Source organism: Ascaphus truei, chromosome 1, assembly GCF_040206685.1.
Source record: "Ascaphus truei isolate aAscTru1 chromosome 1, aAscTru1.hap1, whole genome shotgun sequence".
Taxonomy (NCBI): Eukaryota; Metazoa; Chordata; class Amphibia; order Anura; family Ascaphidae; genus Ascaphus; species Ascaphus truei.
The window spans coordinates 353,081,783-353,098,174 of record NC_134483.1 but is presented as its reverse complement, the minus strand read 5'-3'; the positions used below and the strand labels follow the sequence as shown (position 1 = coordinate 353,098,174).

At 49.1% G+C, this 16,392-nt stretch overlaps 1 protein-coding gene across 3 annotated transcripts in view; it reads right to left on the bottom strand.

Annotated features, from left to right (window-relative positions):
- Positions 1 to 16,392, bottom strand: part of LOC142499690 (alcohol dehydrogenase 1-like) — a 115,085-nt gene that overhangs the window by 24,113 nt on the left and 74,580 nt on the right. Inside the window, exon 1 of one of the 3 annotated variants that reach the window (XM_075609431.1) lies at positions 8,974 to 9,124. The exons of 1 other annotated variant lie outside the window; for it this stretch is intronic. In XM_075609431.1, the coding sequence (XP_075465546.1) occupies positions 8,974 to 8,991 (18 nt within the window). In that variant the 5' untranslated portion in view covers positions 8,992 to 9,124. Of the gene's footprint in view, positions 1 to 8,973; positions 9,125 to 16,392 lie in introns of those variants that run through there. One more of the 3 variants, XM_075609452.1, reaches the window with a different exon arrangement.

Here is a 16,392-nt window from a genome sequence, read left to right as displayed (position 1 = left end):
CAAAAGGAATCAGATTATTTAAACAAGACAATCTTATTGATAAATACAGTATGCTGAGGATGTTTCTATCACCTCTGCCTCTGTTATGCAAAGAGGAGACCTTTAAGGTTCTTTAGGCTAAGACCCTGCTGCACACGCCAGGCGCCTGCCTTGGGTCCTGGCGGCGCATGCACGGCACTTCACCGTGATTTGCGGTCTGAAGGGAGCTTTTTTCGGTGCAGTTGGGCATGGCCAAGATGGGTCGTGTGGGTGTGGCCATGATGAAGGGGGCGGGCCATCACTGCTGGGAGACATAGGGCTCACTGTGCTTCCACAGTGCTCCCCCTGTCTCCCCCGTTTCCAGCAGTGTTCATCGGACACCTGCAGATATTAGCAGAGGCTTCTAGTCGGGCGGGGGGAAGTGGAGCACAGCTCCCTGCCACAGGACACACTGATCACACATATCGCTGGGTTTACCGGGGGGGAGTGGGGGGCTGGCACCAAGAAGCCCTGCGAACCAAGCACTCACCTACAGTATACACCAGCCGGGGCATCCCTATACCCCCACCAGTGAATTCCAGCACCTCTCTGATTGGCTCCCTGGCACACCACGTGACGCATAGCCGCACAGGATTACAAACCTGATGTAGCCCCTGCCGGCTGACGCGTCACAGCACAGTTAGCCTGGGAATGCGGAGGGACCGGGTACAGCTAGGAAGAGGTAAGGAGCTTGTCATGGAACAGGAATACCCCTGTCTGCCTCTTCTGTTTCACCCCCCCCTTTCTTTGCAGCCCTGCTTGTCAGCTTCTCAGTGCCAGCTGTATGTGTTTGGATCTGTACACAAACACAGTGCTTGTGTGATAAATACAGTGCCATTTCCTCTCTCCCAGCAGCTTGCTGTATTAGAGATGCAACATTATTGCTACATGTTGTAGCTCCCCCAGACACTCCTGTGAGTTGCCATAGCAGCCCCAGCCTTTCTCTCAAATGGACTGGTCTGCTTTCTCCCCCTCTGCTCTGCCCACAGATGGTCTGTCCCCAGGCTATCTTATTACCCAGCACACATTGGCACTTCCTTTCCACCATATCTCTGGACGAGTGAGTACCTTGCTGTAACCCATGTAATGGTACTGCAGGATTATCTTTTCACCTCCCTTTACTACTAAGCACACACAGAGATATTTAGTCCTACACCTACACCTCTACACAAGAGACTGTTTTTCCCTGCTTTCTACAAATAAAGTAAGAAAAGAAACAGACCTTGTCGTGCTTGGAAAAGAGGGCCGAGTTGACACTATCTGAGCTAAGTCATCTTACACGTGACCCCCTGGCTTCCAGAAAAGTGAAAATATATCGTGTGCCTTACAGACACTTACAGGAGCTGCTACTCCAGACTCCTTGATAAAACAGAGCAGTCTCTGCAGACAAAGTAAACACCAAGTAGCTCAAACTGCACACAGCCTGCAGCCTTAACAGACAAGCAGCAGCCTACACTGCACAGCAGCTTTGCAAACAAACAGTGCTTCTTACACAAACCTAACTGCTTTTCTCTGTCTGAGTTCACCCCCTGCACAGCCCCATAGTGAGGAGCCACCATCTCACCTACCCCTGTGCATGTCCCCACGGCTAGCGCCATCAAGGGCCACGCTACCGGACACCCGCCAGGACACGGGTCAGAGCCACCGGACACCTGTGAGTACAGCTACCCCTACGCTGCACGCCGCAGGACACCGCTCGGCATCATCTGAGACAGACGCCCATCGTTGACTAAGGTAAAAGACCGCACGCCACACGCGCTGGCTAAAGGCCTACACACACCTACAGCATGGCAGAACTCAGAGCCTCACCAGACATCACGCAGGAAAGCGATCACTCAGACACAGAGACCTCTGCGCAACTGCAACAGGCGCAGACAGACGCAAGGCCTAAACGGACAGTCACACTGACACAAAAGGCCCACGAAAAATATGAGACTGACATTGAAGCGCACCGAGCAAAATTAGAGTTGGCCTGGGAAACAACCACACTGAGAATACGCAATGTTACTAGCGTTGGCAACTATGCTCAACAGCTCGAGCAAGCAATAACGCAATTAAGGACTGATCACTCACGTTATCAAGAGCTGTCAGAAGCATACATTACTTACCTGACCAGGGCCAACACCAGCGAAAGCCTACAAGAAAAAGACTTACAGAGTAACATTGACCTAACGCGTGACAGCCGTGTGCGATCCAATCACGGAGGCCGAGAGTAGGAGAAAAGACCTTTTGCTGGAAACAGCATCACAGCGCTCCAGCACATCCAGGCACTCATCAAGGTCAGCAAGATCAGCACAATCTCACGCGTCAAGCGCAAGCGCGAGCGCTACCAAGGCGCGAGCCACCGCAGAGGCCGCACGTGCCAGGGCCGAATACGCTCAGAAAGAGGCAGTCATGAAACTAGAAAGGGCCCGCTTAGAAGAGGAGGAGCAGGCAGCCACTGCCACCGCTGCACGGAAAAAGGCGGAGGTGAACGTCAACCTAGAGGCCCTAAACCAAGAGAAGGAAGCCGCCGCCGCCATAGCCCAAGCTGAAGTCTTAGAAGCAGCCGCAAGACAGGACGGCGGGGATCTACCATATAAACGGATAGCCTCAGAGGATCCAATCCAACGCACTGAAGACTACGTAAGGAGCCTCTTCAGTGTAAACACCAGCGCACCATCCCAACACAGATGGAGTGACTCCACAGACACCGAAGACTCGCTAGGCCCACGAGGAGAAGATGCTGTTCCTGCAATGGTACATGCTGCCTGGGATAGCCACAGCCGCAACAGTGATCCACACGCCAGTGCGCACATGGATGCACTACAACGGGCTCGCCATCCAGGTACACCCACACGGGAAAACACAGCCCCTCACACCGGCCAGCAGCCATAACGCGTCCACGCCAAGGAAGAGGCGACCGCACAGACCCTCCCAGCAATTACCTCAGAACGGGACCAACACGCCGATGCCTCAGGCCTGACAGACATAGCCAAGTACATGATCCGGCGTGACCTGGTGCACGCAGGACTCATCAGCTTCGACGACCACCCTGAGAACTACCGGACGTGGAAGTTCACGTTCAAAGATGCAATCAACAGCTTGGACTTCTCCGCAAGGCAAGAGCCCAACCTGCTATTCAAGTTCCTGGGGAACGAATCCAGGGAGCACGCGAAGAGACTTCGGGCGGCAAATGCGCACCAACCCCAAGTAGGTCTTGACCTAGTGTGGGAAAGGCTAGAAGAGACCTACGGCAGCCCCGAAGCAGTCGAGGATTCACTCTTCAAAAGAATCGACAGCTTCCCCAAGATCACAACTAAAGACTACTCGAAGTTACGAGAGCTCGGGGACCTGCTGCAAGAACTGGAGTTCGCGAGGAAAGACCATTCCTTAATAGGTCTCAACGCCCTAGACTCAGCTCGTGGAGTGAGACCCATCCTGGAGAAGCTACCCTACAACTCCAAGAAAAATGGGTCTCACAAGGCTCCAAATACAAAAGGGAGAAGCAAGTCGCCTTCCCCCATTCTCATTCTTCGTGAGCTTCATCCGCGAAGCGGCAAGGACAAGGAACGATCCCAGTTTCATCCTAGGTGCGCAAACCACACACAGTGCAAGCAGCCTGAGGAATGAGAGACCAGTGGCGAGATACGGTAACACTCCAACACCCATCTCGGTCCGCAGGACGGACGTGCCTCCCACGACCCAAACTACTCCCGATCAGTCGGTCGCCGGAGACAAGGAACCAAGGGACCCAAACAAGGAATGTCCCATACAAAAGAAGCCACACCCACTTAACGAGTGCTTTGTGTTCAGGATGAAGTCCCTAGAGGAACGCAAGAGGTTACTTGGAGAATTCAGAGTTTGCTTCAGGTGCTGCGGTTCCACGACTCACCTAGCCAGGGACTGTAAAGAAGAGATCAAATGCACATTGTGCGAAAGTGACACGCACGTGACATCGTTACACCCAGAGGCGCTGACACTCCACCAACTCCACAACCGATCCTCCGTAGCGGAGCATGGCGGGGAGAAAGAAGAAGGAGAACCAACATCCGTCACATCACAGCGCACTGAGGTTTGCGGAAAAGAAGGTGACAAAATGTCCTGCTCAAAAATATGCCTTGTCGCAGTACACCCCCAGGGTCAACCTGAGAAGGCTATTCGGATGTACGCGATCCTCGACGACCAAAGCAACAGATCATTGGCGAAGACGGAGTTCTTCAACCTATTCAACTTACAGGACAATGCCTCACCCTACACCCTCAGAACCTGTGCAGGGTCAACTGAGTCGACAGGGAGAAGAGCAAGCGGTTACGTCATACGTTCGGTGGATAACAGAGTGAAGATAGCTCTCCCCACACTCATCGAGTGCAACCACATGGCCACAAACAGGGACGAGATTCCCACACCGGACATGGCACGTCATTACCCGCACCTCAAAGGGATAGCCAACTACATCCTGCCGGTAGAACAAGGAGCCAAGATCTTGCTGCTGCTCGGCAGGGACATCATGAGGGTGCATAAAGTCAGAACACATTTGCCCAATATATAAACGGACAGGCATTCAGCATTAAAGTCCCACTGACTGCCCTGCATGATCGCGTGTTCAATCACTCAAGCTATACATCAGAGAGTTTATCTGAGCCATTGTAAAGTGTCTACCAGCTTTTTTCAGTTAATTAATTTAATGCCAATTAGAGGGTGTATATATACTAGCTACACTGCTCACAACGTCACTCCTGAGGACGCCTAGGATAGGTGAAACGCGTAGAGTGACGCTGTCTCTACCCACCGGAAGCCTCGGATGCTGATGACGTCACTTCTGGTCGCTGACACGCACCCGTGACACGCACAGCAGAGAAGGAGAAAGATCCGAGAGAGAGATTCCATCCGGTGGCAGCACAGAGCGAAATTTGCAGAGATCATTGAGATCTAAAATGCTGTTTTTTATCTTGCACCATGTGAGTAGATTGGAATATAACTACTTCATTTATTAAATTGTCATACAGTCTACGCTATGTCCAGTGTTTTCCTACCCTAAGGTCAGCTGAGAACCACACTCCTCTGACAACAACATACTTGACAGACTGACACCAGTTCGTAAAAGATACCTTTATGTGTCTGTATCCTACCTCACGTTTGTGAGTATTCTGTGTACACATTTTTGGGCTAGACAATTTCTTTCAACATTGTTTGCACAATATTGCACCATAAGCATTTTTTATGTGTTCCCACATGGTATGCGCTTCCTGATGATCCACTTGCATAAAGTCTGTAAACAGCATAACGGACCCCACAATGCGCCATACGCCCAAAGACTTGACCTAGGATGGGTGATAGTGGGCAACGCATGCACCAACAAAGAGCACGGGCAAGACTATGTTGATGCCTGCAGAACGGTGGTAACAGAATGTGGGCACACATCTCTCTCTGAACCATGTCTTGGCTATCTCCAAGTGACCGAAGGGCCAAGTGAAGAGAAAAGACAAGGTCATACCCCTGAGATCAACAAAAACATCCTCACATCGGGGGGATGTGACAATGGCCTGGGATGCTCAGCAGTCCAGACAGCTAAGGATGATGAGTCGATTCCACCGAAGGAAGAAAGTAACCTCCCAAAGGTGACCGACAAAGGGATCATCCAAATGGCAATAGACGATCAAACAGTCCTCTCGTGAGCAATGGCACGACTAAGATGTACAGTTGTTCATCTCCACAGAGTATCAAGTGTCAAAGCAACCAGCTGCCACGGCTGGCATAGCCGCAAAAGATTGCGCCCCGCAGGTGAAGCCACAGTGTCAAAAAGACTGTCCTTTCACACGTCTAAAAAGAGACAGCCACAGAGACATTTCATAAAGGCATTTACTAGGGCAAAAGAGACTGTTCTTCGTCACGTCCAGGGAGACAATAACCTCCCGATGGCAGTCAACAAAGAGACACAAAAGCGTTTCACCAAACTACGTGGAGATGTTCTCGTGCAAGAGAAATGCACCGATGATCTACGGTGCACAGCGTTCCAGACAACAAGGGACGACGACGAACAAACACCATTGAGGGAAGATAGAGGATTCCCGAGGTTAACAGTCAAGGAGCTCGTTAAAGACGGACCGTGAAGCCGGGTGAACCAAAAAGACGCCTCCTGAACAATAGAGAACCTGCCATCTCTAGGCTCACTTCGCTCCGCCGTAACTCACAAGGAGAGCCGGAGACCAAAAGCAACTTTGTGGCCTTCATCCAGAAGAGACTCCTTACCGGCCACGCAAAGCCAGCACCTCTAATGAAGGAAGGTGAAGAATGCCGGTACCTCCAATCATCTAGGGCCTACCACCCTCAGGAACCTGATCAAATCCGTTGTCCCGCTTCCACAAGGAGCCAAAAGCCATCTCCTTCTGCCAAACGCCAGGTGATAGAGCGACAGGCTGCCACGGCTGGCATACCTACAAGGGGATGCACTCTGTGTGTGAAACTACAGAGACAAAAGGACTGCTCTCTCACAAGGCTAAAAGGAAACAGCGCCAGAGACCTTTACAAAAAGACATTGTGGTGCAACCAGCAAACCTGGAGCGGTTCATCCACCCAACATCCTTTGCTAAAAGACTTTGCCAAGGGATTTCAACGCCAGTGGCACCGAACGGTGTCACCTCGTTATGTAGACATGGACTTTGCATTATTATGTTTTTATGTTGTATGCATTGCACATATGTTCCACATAGCCTGTCATATAGTGGTATCTACAGATACCAGACGGGGAGTGTCATGGAACAGGAATACCCCTGTCTGCCTCTTCTGTTTCACCCCCCCCCTTTCCTTGCAGCCCTGCTTGTCAGCTTCTCAGTGCCAGCTGTATGTGTTTGGATCTGTACACAAACACAGTGCTTGTGTGATAAATACAGTGCCATTTCCTCTCTCCCAGCAGCTTGCTGTATTAGAGATGCAACATTATTGCTACATGTTGTAGCTCCCCCAGACACTCCTGTGAGTTGCCATAGCAGCCCCAGCCTTTCTCTCAAATGGACTGGTCTGCTTTCTCCCCCTCTGCTCTGCCCACAGATGGTCTGTCCCCAGGCTATCTTATTACCCAGCACACATTGGCACTTCCTTTCCACCATATCTCTGGACGAGTGAGTACCTTGCTGTAACCCCTGTAATGGTACTGCAGGATTATCTTTTCACCTCCCTTTACTACTAAGCACACACAGAGATATTTAGTCCTACACCTACACCTCTACACAAGAGACTGTTTTTCCCTGCTTTCTACAAATAAAGTAAGAAAAGAAACAGACCTTGTCGTGCTTGGAAAAGAGGGCCGAGTTGACACTATCTGAGCTAAGTTATCTTACACGTGACCCCCGGGCTTCCAGAATAGTACTGGTGGGAGGAGCATGGCCGCACGTGCCGCCAGCTGCACTGGGTATCTAGCCTTATAAAGTCTCCTGGTGGGTTCTGTATCTCTGGCAGCTACAGTAAACAGTACATAAAAGTGTTGACAGGAGCAGTTATGTGAACTGCACCCAGAAAAAATATTTTTGACTGTATCTACAGAAAATGTAAGAAACAACGAAAACAGGCGAAGAACACAGGAGAGGAGTTTACACCAAGTCAGACACCACAGAGAAGTGTGAAATCTATACAATGGGAAAAATCTTAGAAGCAAACACGTTATTTATCAAATTCCTCTGGCTGCAAAACAATTACAGTACTCTAGATTTATCAACAGAAAAGGTTCCATTGATATCAATAGGATCCAGTTTCTTTCATAATTTTGGTGGTTTATTGCGCCAATTTTTCAGCCGGGAGACATACTTTAACCCCTATATATATAATCAAAAACAGGACTGCAGCACTCACTGAAGAAATAGTGTATTTCTTCAGTGAGTGCTGCAGTCCTGTTTTTATTTGTTTCTATTTTGGAGCTGGATAGTGGACCTGGCCCCTCTGCAAGCACCCTGTCTGCTTACGGAAAGTTAAGTATTTTTTTGGATTTTCTCTGCATATGGTTTTCACACTGACTGCCCTGGACTTTCTTTTGTGTGTGTGTGTGTGTGTGTGTGTGTGTGTGTGTGTGTGTGTATATGTATATGTGTATATATTTTATTAGTGTTAGGGACCCTTGAGATGTGGTCTTCCGTGTAGTGGCTCAGGGGCTTACAACAATTTGGACAAAATGTTAAACTAAAAGACCATTTTATTTAAAAGATATCTATACATATATATTTAGGCACTGTACCGTGTATAAGTTTCACTGGATGTGCACTGAGCTCTGTCTGTGTTTTATGTTCGGTCTCTGGTTTTAAATATATATTGCCATGCTCAGTAGCACTCCTCTGTGACACATATATGCTTTTACATATGTTGTGGTTTTTTGGGGGTTCAATATGAGCTTGTAGGTGTCCTGCATGATATATATATATATATATATATATATATATATATATATATATATATATATACCCTATTATATATACACACACTGTATCTTATTATTAAAGGTGTGTCTGGTTATTGCTTCCGTAACCAGCACCCCAAGTGAAAATAACCTCGACACATTGGGCTTTGAGATACATGACTGAAATGTATCTCTAGGGATCAATTTTATTGCAAAAAGTTTGATTGTGTCACTTTATCATTAATACATAAGAACTTGTTCTTTGAGACATTTAAAGCAATTCCTGTAATTGCCCTAGAATTGAAGCCCCTTTGCTTGATACATATACCTCACTGCTTTCAGTAGGATTCTTTTGATTTACGCATCTAGTTTCTAGTGCATTTTATGCTTCATTTTCAACCCACATACAGTTTGCAGATCTGAGATCTTTATAAACCTCTTATTGCTTGCTGCAAATCAAGGGCATATATTGTGTTTTTTTTCTAACTTGTATTGCCTTCATGTGAAGCCAGGGAAAAAAATCCCCCCCCCCCCTTCCTCTCTCCCACCCTCTCTCCCCACTTATATAGAATTGAAAAGTTTTTGCTTACTTTTCCAGTGGTGCCCATCTCAATTCCAGTGCTTCTTATGAGGCAGGTTGTAATATAATTATTAGCTGTGTTAGGCAGTTATACATTTGCGTAAGTCCCAAGTTGATTCTACTGTCAGTTTTTGTACAGTAGATATATAACTGCCAGAACTGCACCCTCCCTCCCATCCAATGAAACGGTTACATTCCCATAACTACACCCACAGAGCATGCAATCTTGCTGTTTCCTCACAGATATAGGAGATCATGTATCAATGCTTCCCCTTTGTAAATCTTTTGAAATAATCTGCCATAAAAATGGGAAAAATATCTTGGGGTGATTTATAAAAGCTGCACTCCCCTCTAGGAGCCTACATAAGTTTATCTAATATAATACTAGTTTCTGCTGAATGAAGCATTAGCTTTAATAAATAAAATAAAAACAGCAAGGGAAAGAACATGAAGAGATCTAAAACAAATATAAAAAAAAATGTTGATAGTAGACGGCTGCAAAATAAGGTCACTAGATGAACCACAGGAATGAATTCAATTGATTTCTATATTTTCTTTAGTAAATATTGGAGGCGGAGGAGGAGGGGGGTAATTCTGCACTGTTTTTGCACCGATTTCCCCCCTATGTTTAGCCAGTAGAGCTCCTTTATCCACACTACTCACCTTTTCATATGCCATCTTGCCTTGCTAATATAGCTCAACCCCCTTAAACCGCTATCTGTTACAACGCGAATCCGCTTATAACGCGATGCAAGCGCGGCTCCCAATTTTCGTAGTTATGAATACTTTACAACAGGGCCGCCTACAGAAATCGTGGGGCCCGGGCAAACATTTTAAGCAGCCCCCCCCGTGTCGGCGGTATAGCCCGCCGTCCTCCCCCCCCCCCATTTCACACCTCACGAGCCCCCTCCCCATTTATTTCTCTCCCTCCCGTCTCAATCTCCTGCCTTGCATGTATTTCTCTCCCCTGCTTCTCACTCTTAGGCTGCGTCCATGGAAGGAAAGGCAGCGCTGAGCCGTGCGGACGCTCGGCGCTGAGCCCCGGCATCCTCAATGAGGATGTCTTGAGAGGGGGCTCACGCGAGCATCCGCAGGCGTGCTAAGGAATTGGGTTTTTCAGCCGACAGCCAATGCTGTTTTTCAGCGCGCTGTCAGCTGAAAACCTCCAATCACAGCAAAGCAGCGTCAACATCACGGCGCCGTGACGTTGATGTCGGTGCGTCGTGGGCTATTGGTCCAGCGATGTCACTGCCCCGCCTCCCGATCGCGCACGCTGGCTCTCCTGCCAGTCCATGGGATCGCTGCTAACCGGGCAGGTGAGCCTCAGCGTCAGCGAGGAGGAGAGCGGGCTGAGGCTCTATGGACAAAGCCTCACCCCCTCTCTCCTCTCCCTCCGTCAATTATCCCAAGCTCACTCATTCCCCCCCCCCCACACACAATTCCCCCCACAAGATATATACCAAAAAACTTCCCACCCCCAATGAAAAAAACTTCCCACCCCCAAATACATTTTAAAAAATCCCCACCCCCTCAAATATATACAACCCCCCCCAAATGCATACAAAAAACCCACCTACCCAATACATATTAAAAAAATACATATAACTATATATATATATACCCCAACCCCCTCCCAATACATATAAAAAAATACCCCAACCCCCCCAATACATATAAAAAATACCCCAACTCCCCATACATATAAAAAAATAAGCCAACTCCCCCAATACATCTAAAAAAATACCCCAACCCCCCAATATATATATATAAATAAACATCAGACTTATCTTGGGGATGATCGGTTAGGCCTGTGGCTGCAGGGGGGTGGGGGTGCGGCGTGCCGGTGGTGCTGCGTGGGAGGGGGGCAATGGCTGTGGGGGCCCCAGTTCATGTGGGGGCTGGTTGGACGTCCTTGTGCTGCGGGGGAGTGGCAGGACGACCCTGCGCTGCGGTGGGACAGCCCTGCACAGTGGCGGGGGGGGGGAGAGGGGACCCTGTGCTGTGGTGGGGAGGCTGGTCCTGCGGAGGGAAGGCGGGGGGATCCTGTGCTGCAGGGGGGGGGCCTGTCCTGCGCGGGGTGGCGGGGGGAGGGTTGGTGACAGTGCAGGGAGGGGGTGGTGCTGCGGGGGTCCCAGCGGCTGATCACAGCAGTTGCCGCCGGCCCCGCTGCAGGCACCTGCTCCACAATGCTGCTCCCGTGCGCGCCGGGCCTCTCTCTCGCACTGGAAGCTTTAGCCACTTGACTTACGGCGCTGCCGATAGAGAGACCAGTGCCGGGTGCAGGTTTTTTTTTCAAATATATATTTAATTACCGGATACGGCCGCGCAAGGTTCCCGGGCGGCCGGGCCTCCCTGACCCACAGGCACGGGACACCAGGGCCCTTTGTCCCCCGCTGTTGGTGGCCCTGCTTTACAGCACGATTATTTCTAACGCGATCTACTTATAATGCAACGTGATTCTTTGGACCCCAAGCACAGTGTTATAAGGTTGAGCTGTGTGTGTATATATATATATATATATATATAGTCAGATAAGGCAATTGGCACTCCAATAGGTGCTGGTAAGCCACGGGTGCACGTCCCATATAGAGAATGTAGTTATACGTTACCGTTCCAAGGATTGGTAAACAAGAGACAGCACTCAATGTTGAAAATCAAAGTGTATTAGTGAAAGCAAAAATACATCCAGAAACCCAACGTTTCGGTCCTACAGAATGGGACCTTCCTCAGGAAGGTCCCATTCTGTAGGACCGAAACGTTGGGTTTCTGGATGTATTTTTGCTTTCACTAATACACTTTGATTTTCAACATTGAGTGCTGTCTCTTGTTTACCAATCCTTGGAACGGTAACGTATAACTATATATATATATATAATGTCTGTAACCTCTTTTTAGGATACAGCTATGTACCCTGGCTGGTTCATCTATGTGTGTACTGCTTGTAATGAGACAATGACTAAGAGCAAAAGCCATGCAGGACTACAACTCCCAGAATCTCCTGCTGCTGAGATAGGGACACGACATTGCAGGCAATCAGTGCAAAGGATCTTGTGATCTGATCTGGTCTGCACCCAGGGAATGCTGGTAAGAAAGGAGGAGTAGAGAGAAGGGATCACAATGAGTATAACTGCAGAGACCCTGAGAGAGCAGTCCCTGTCGCAGAGGGTGCTTCAGGCTGAATCAGGGTGACCTTAGGACCAGACCATGAGAAGGACCACTCAGCAGAGCTGGTTGACCAGGTCATAGGCTAAGGCCCCGTTGCACATGCCCGCACGGCCGCCTTGTTTGCCGGCGGCGCATGCAAGTCACTGCACTGCGATCTGTGGTCTTCAATTAACTTTTTTCAGTGTGGTGTGCGTGGCCAAATGGGTCAGGTGGGCAAGGGCCATGATGAGGGGGGTCATGGCCATCACGGAGTGGGGGGCTTGGCCAGGACTTGTGTGTCTGTGTGTGTGTGTACCAATAAGGGGAACTGGCTGATATTGTTTTGCCCTCTCAATACAACGTTCACACAAACATCCACCATCCACAAGAAACCACCCCCTGCCGGCGATCTCCCCTCCCGGCGATCTCCCCTCCTCATTGACTTCCTGCCACACCATGTTGCTGCACTCACACTTGGGCCTCTTTTAGCCTGGAGTAAAGGGGACATGATATGTATTGTGACTGTATGTGGGTGATCTTCCCATTTGGGGATCATATATATTTATGGATTTCTGTGTTGTCTGGCTTTCTATAAATATGTTCTTTCTATTCAAGGCTCGGTGTCATGTCCTGCTGTATGGCCTTCAACCTATGTGCTCAGCTAGTGGGATAGTACTGGTCATAATGGGGAGTAGGACTTCTACCCCCACTTTAAAATATAGAAGTCTGACTAAGGGAAATAACGAGGGGTTAGATATGTATATGTCTATTAGGGAGTAGGAGCGGCTCAGTGAGTAAATGCACTAACTCTGTAAACAACAACTGAGATTGAATCAAGAAACTGGTTTAATTCCCAGTGTCAGCTTCTTTTGACTTTGGGCAAGTCACTTTATCTCACTGTGCCTCAGGCACCAAAATAATAGTTGGCAATCTCATCAGGGCCGGGACTGTGTCTATGGCTAGGGTCCAACTGCATGCGCCGGCGCGCGCGCCTTGCATCCTGGCAGCGCATGCATGCCACTTCACCGTGATCTGCGGTCGGTAGGGAGTTTGTTTAGGCATCGTTGACGTGGCCAAAATGGGTCTGGCGGGTGCGGCCATGATGGGAGGGAGGGGGGAGCATTGCAACAAAAAAACAACAATATTTCTCCTGAAAGCAGGCACAGTGCTTTATTATTAGCACGAGGACTGAAAAAGTTTAAAAAAAAAAAAAAGCCCTTCTGTTATAACCCAGTCAGATGCAATTCTCTGCATCGACATTCTCCCCCTCCCACCCAATGTTTAATAGTTACCAGCAACCATAATAACAATAGCATGCAAATAAACATTGTATTGTATTGTATGTCTTTATTTATATAGCGCCATTAGTGTACATAGCGCTTCACAGTAGTAATACATGTGGTAATCAAATAAATAACAGATAATATAAATAACAGATCATGGGAATAAGTGCTTTAGACATAAAAGTAACATTTCGGAAGAGGAGTCCCTGCCCTGAGGAGCTTACATTCTAATTGGTAGGTACACTGGCGACACACTTTATCGCAGTGCGGCCAGATCCGCAAGCCGGGAGATTTCCCGGCTTGCTAGTGGCCGCCCCTCGGCGTGCCGCGCGTCATAGACGCGCGGTCACGCGTCTTCGGGAGCCTGCGCCCCCTGCACGCGCGTCCAGGGCTCCCCGAGGGAGCCCTGGTGTCCCGCGATCTGCGGGACGGCGGCAGGGGGTTCCGGGGGACCCGGCGGACCCGGCAGCGGGAGGGAGAGCGCCCCGATCGGAGGGCGCTCTTCCGCTGCTTCGGCACGCGCCCGTCACACTCGGGCGCGCGCCAGGCTACTGCTGCGGCACAGAACGGGCAAATGCTCGAATAAACTGTGCCGCAGCAGTAGGGAGAACGTACAGAGACAGTAGGAGGGAGTTCTGGTAAGTGCGTCTGCAGGGGGCCAATCTTTATGTATCCTGTGTTCAGAATATCCACAGTGCTATTCATATGCTTCTTTAAGCAAGTGTGTCTTAAGGTGGGTCTTAAAGGTGGATAGAGAGGGTGCTAGTCGGGTACTTAGGGGAAGGGCATTCCAGAGGTGTGGGGCAGTCAGTGAAAAAGGTTTAAGGCGGGAGAGGGCTTTAGATACAAAGGGGGTAGAAAGTAGACATCCTTGAGCAGAACGCAAGAGTCGGGATGGTGCATAGCGAGAAATTAGGGCTGAGATGTAAGGAGGAGCAGAAGAGTGTAAAGCTTTAAAAGTGAGGAGAAGAATGGAGTGTGAGATGCGGGATTTGATCGGAAGCCAGGAGAGGGATTTCATGAGGGGAGATGCTGAGACAGATCTAGGAAAGAGTAGAGTGATTCTGGCAGCAGCATTTAGGATAGATTGTAGGGGAGACAGGTGAGAGGCAGGAAGGCCAGACAGCAGGAGGTTACAGTAATCAAGACGGGAGAGAATGAGGGCCTGAATCAGAGTTTTAGCAGTCGAGCAACAGAGGAAAGGGCGTATCTTTGTTATATTGCAGAGGAAAATGTGACAGGTTTTAGATATGTTTTGAATGTGAGGGGCGAATGTGAGAGAGGAGTCGAGTGTGACCCCTAGGCAGCGTGCTTGGGCTACTGGGTGAATGATTGTAGTTCCAACAGTAATGTGGAAGGAGGTAGTAGGGCCAGGTTTGGGACGAAGTATGAGGAGCTCTGTTTTAGCCATGTTGAGTTTAAGGCGTCGGAGGGCCATCCAGGATGATATAGCAGAGAGACATTCAGAAACTTTGGTTTGTACAGCAGGTGTAAGGTCAGGTGTTGAAAAGTATATTTGTGTGTCGTCGGCATAGAGGTGATAATTAAACCCAAAAGATGTTATTAGGTCACCTAGAGAGAGTGTGTACAGAGAAAAGAGAAGAGGTCCCAGGACAGAGCCCTGGGGTACCCCCACAGAGAGATCAATAGAGGAGGAGGAGGTGTTAGCAGAAGAGACACTAAAAGTATGATGGGAGAGGTAGGATGAGATCCAGGATAGAGCTTTGTTCCGAATACCTAGAGTATGGAGAATGTGGAGGAGAAGAGGGTGGTCCACGGTGTCAAATGCTGCAGAGAGGTCGAGTAATATGAGCAGAGTGTAATGACCTCTGTCTTTGGCAGCATGGAGGTCGTCAGTTATTTTGGTGAGGGCTGTTTCGGTGGAGTGAGCAGTGCGGAAGCCAGATTGTAGAGGGTCTAGGAGAGAATAGGTGTTGAGAAAATGGAGCAAGCGAGAGAATACAAGACGTTCAAGGAGTTTAGAGGCAAAAGGCAGGAGGGAGACAGGTCGATAGTTAGAAAGACAGGTAGGGTCAAGCTTGCTGTTTTTGAGTAATGGTATGACTGTTGCATGTTTGAAGGAGGATGGAAAGGTTCCAGAGCAGAGGGAGGAGTTAAAAATGTGTGTAAGCGTAGGGATTATAGTAGGAGCTAGAGGTTTTAGGAGATGAGAGGGAATGGGGTCAAGAGGGCAAGTGGTAGAGGGAGAAGAGGAGATCAACAGCGACACATCCTCCTCTGAGACAGTGGAAAAAGACTCAAGGAAGGCAGGAGGAGAGTTAGGAAGAGGTGTAGGATGGGGGGAAGAAACAGAGGGGATGTTCTGCCGTATGGATTCCACCTTTTCCTTAAAATAGTCAGCAAAGTCCTGAGCGGAGATGGAGGAAGGAGAGGCAGCTGAGGGTGGTTTGAGTAGAGTATCAAAGACAGAGAACAGTCGGCGTGGGTTAGACTTGTGCATGTTGATTAGTGCAGAAAAGTAGGCTTGTTTAGCTTGCGAGAGGGCAGAGTTGAAACAGGATAGCATAAATTTATAGTGAAGGAAGTCTGCGAGAGTGTGAGACTTCCTCCAGAGGCGTTCAGAGGAACGAGTGGAGGAATGCAGCATGCGCGTGTGGGAATTTAGCCAGGGTCTAGGGTTAGAAGGGCGAGGGCGGCAGAGAGAAAGCGGGGCATGTAGATCAAGAGACGAGGACAAGACAGAGTTGTACTTTCTGACCAGGTTGTCAGGGTCTGTAGCAGAGCTGAGAGAGGAGAGGGAGGAGTTTAAAGTGGACTCAAAGTCAGGTAAGTGAATAGAGCGCAGGTTTCTGCAGAACCGGGGGGTAGATGGAGGTGGAGAAGGGGAGAAGCGAGATAAAGAGAATGAGATGAGATGATGGTCAGAGAGAGGAAAAAGGGAAATGGAGAAATCAGAGAGAGAGAAGTTTTTAGTGAAAACCAGGTCTAAGTAGTGGCCATCCTTGTGGGTGCTGGCTGCAGTCCACTGTTGAAGGCCAAAA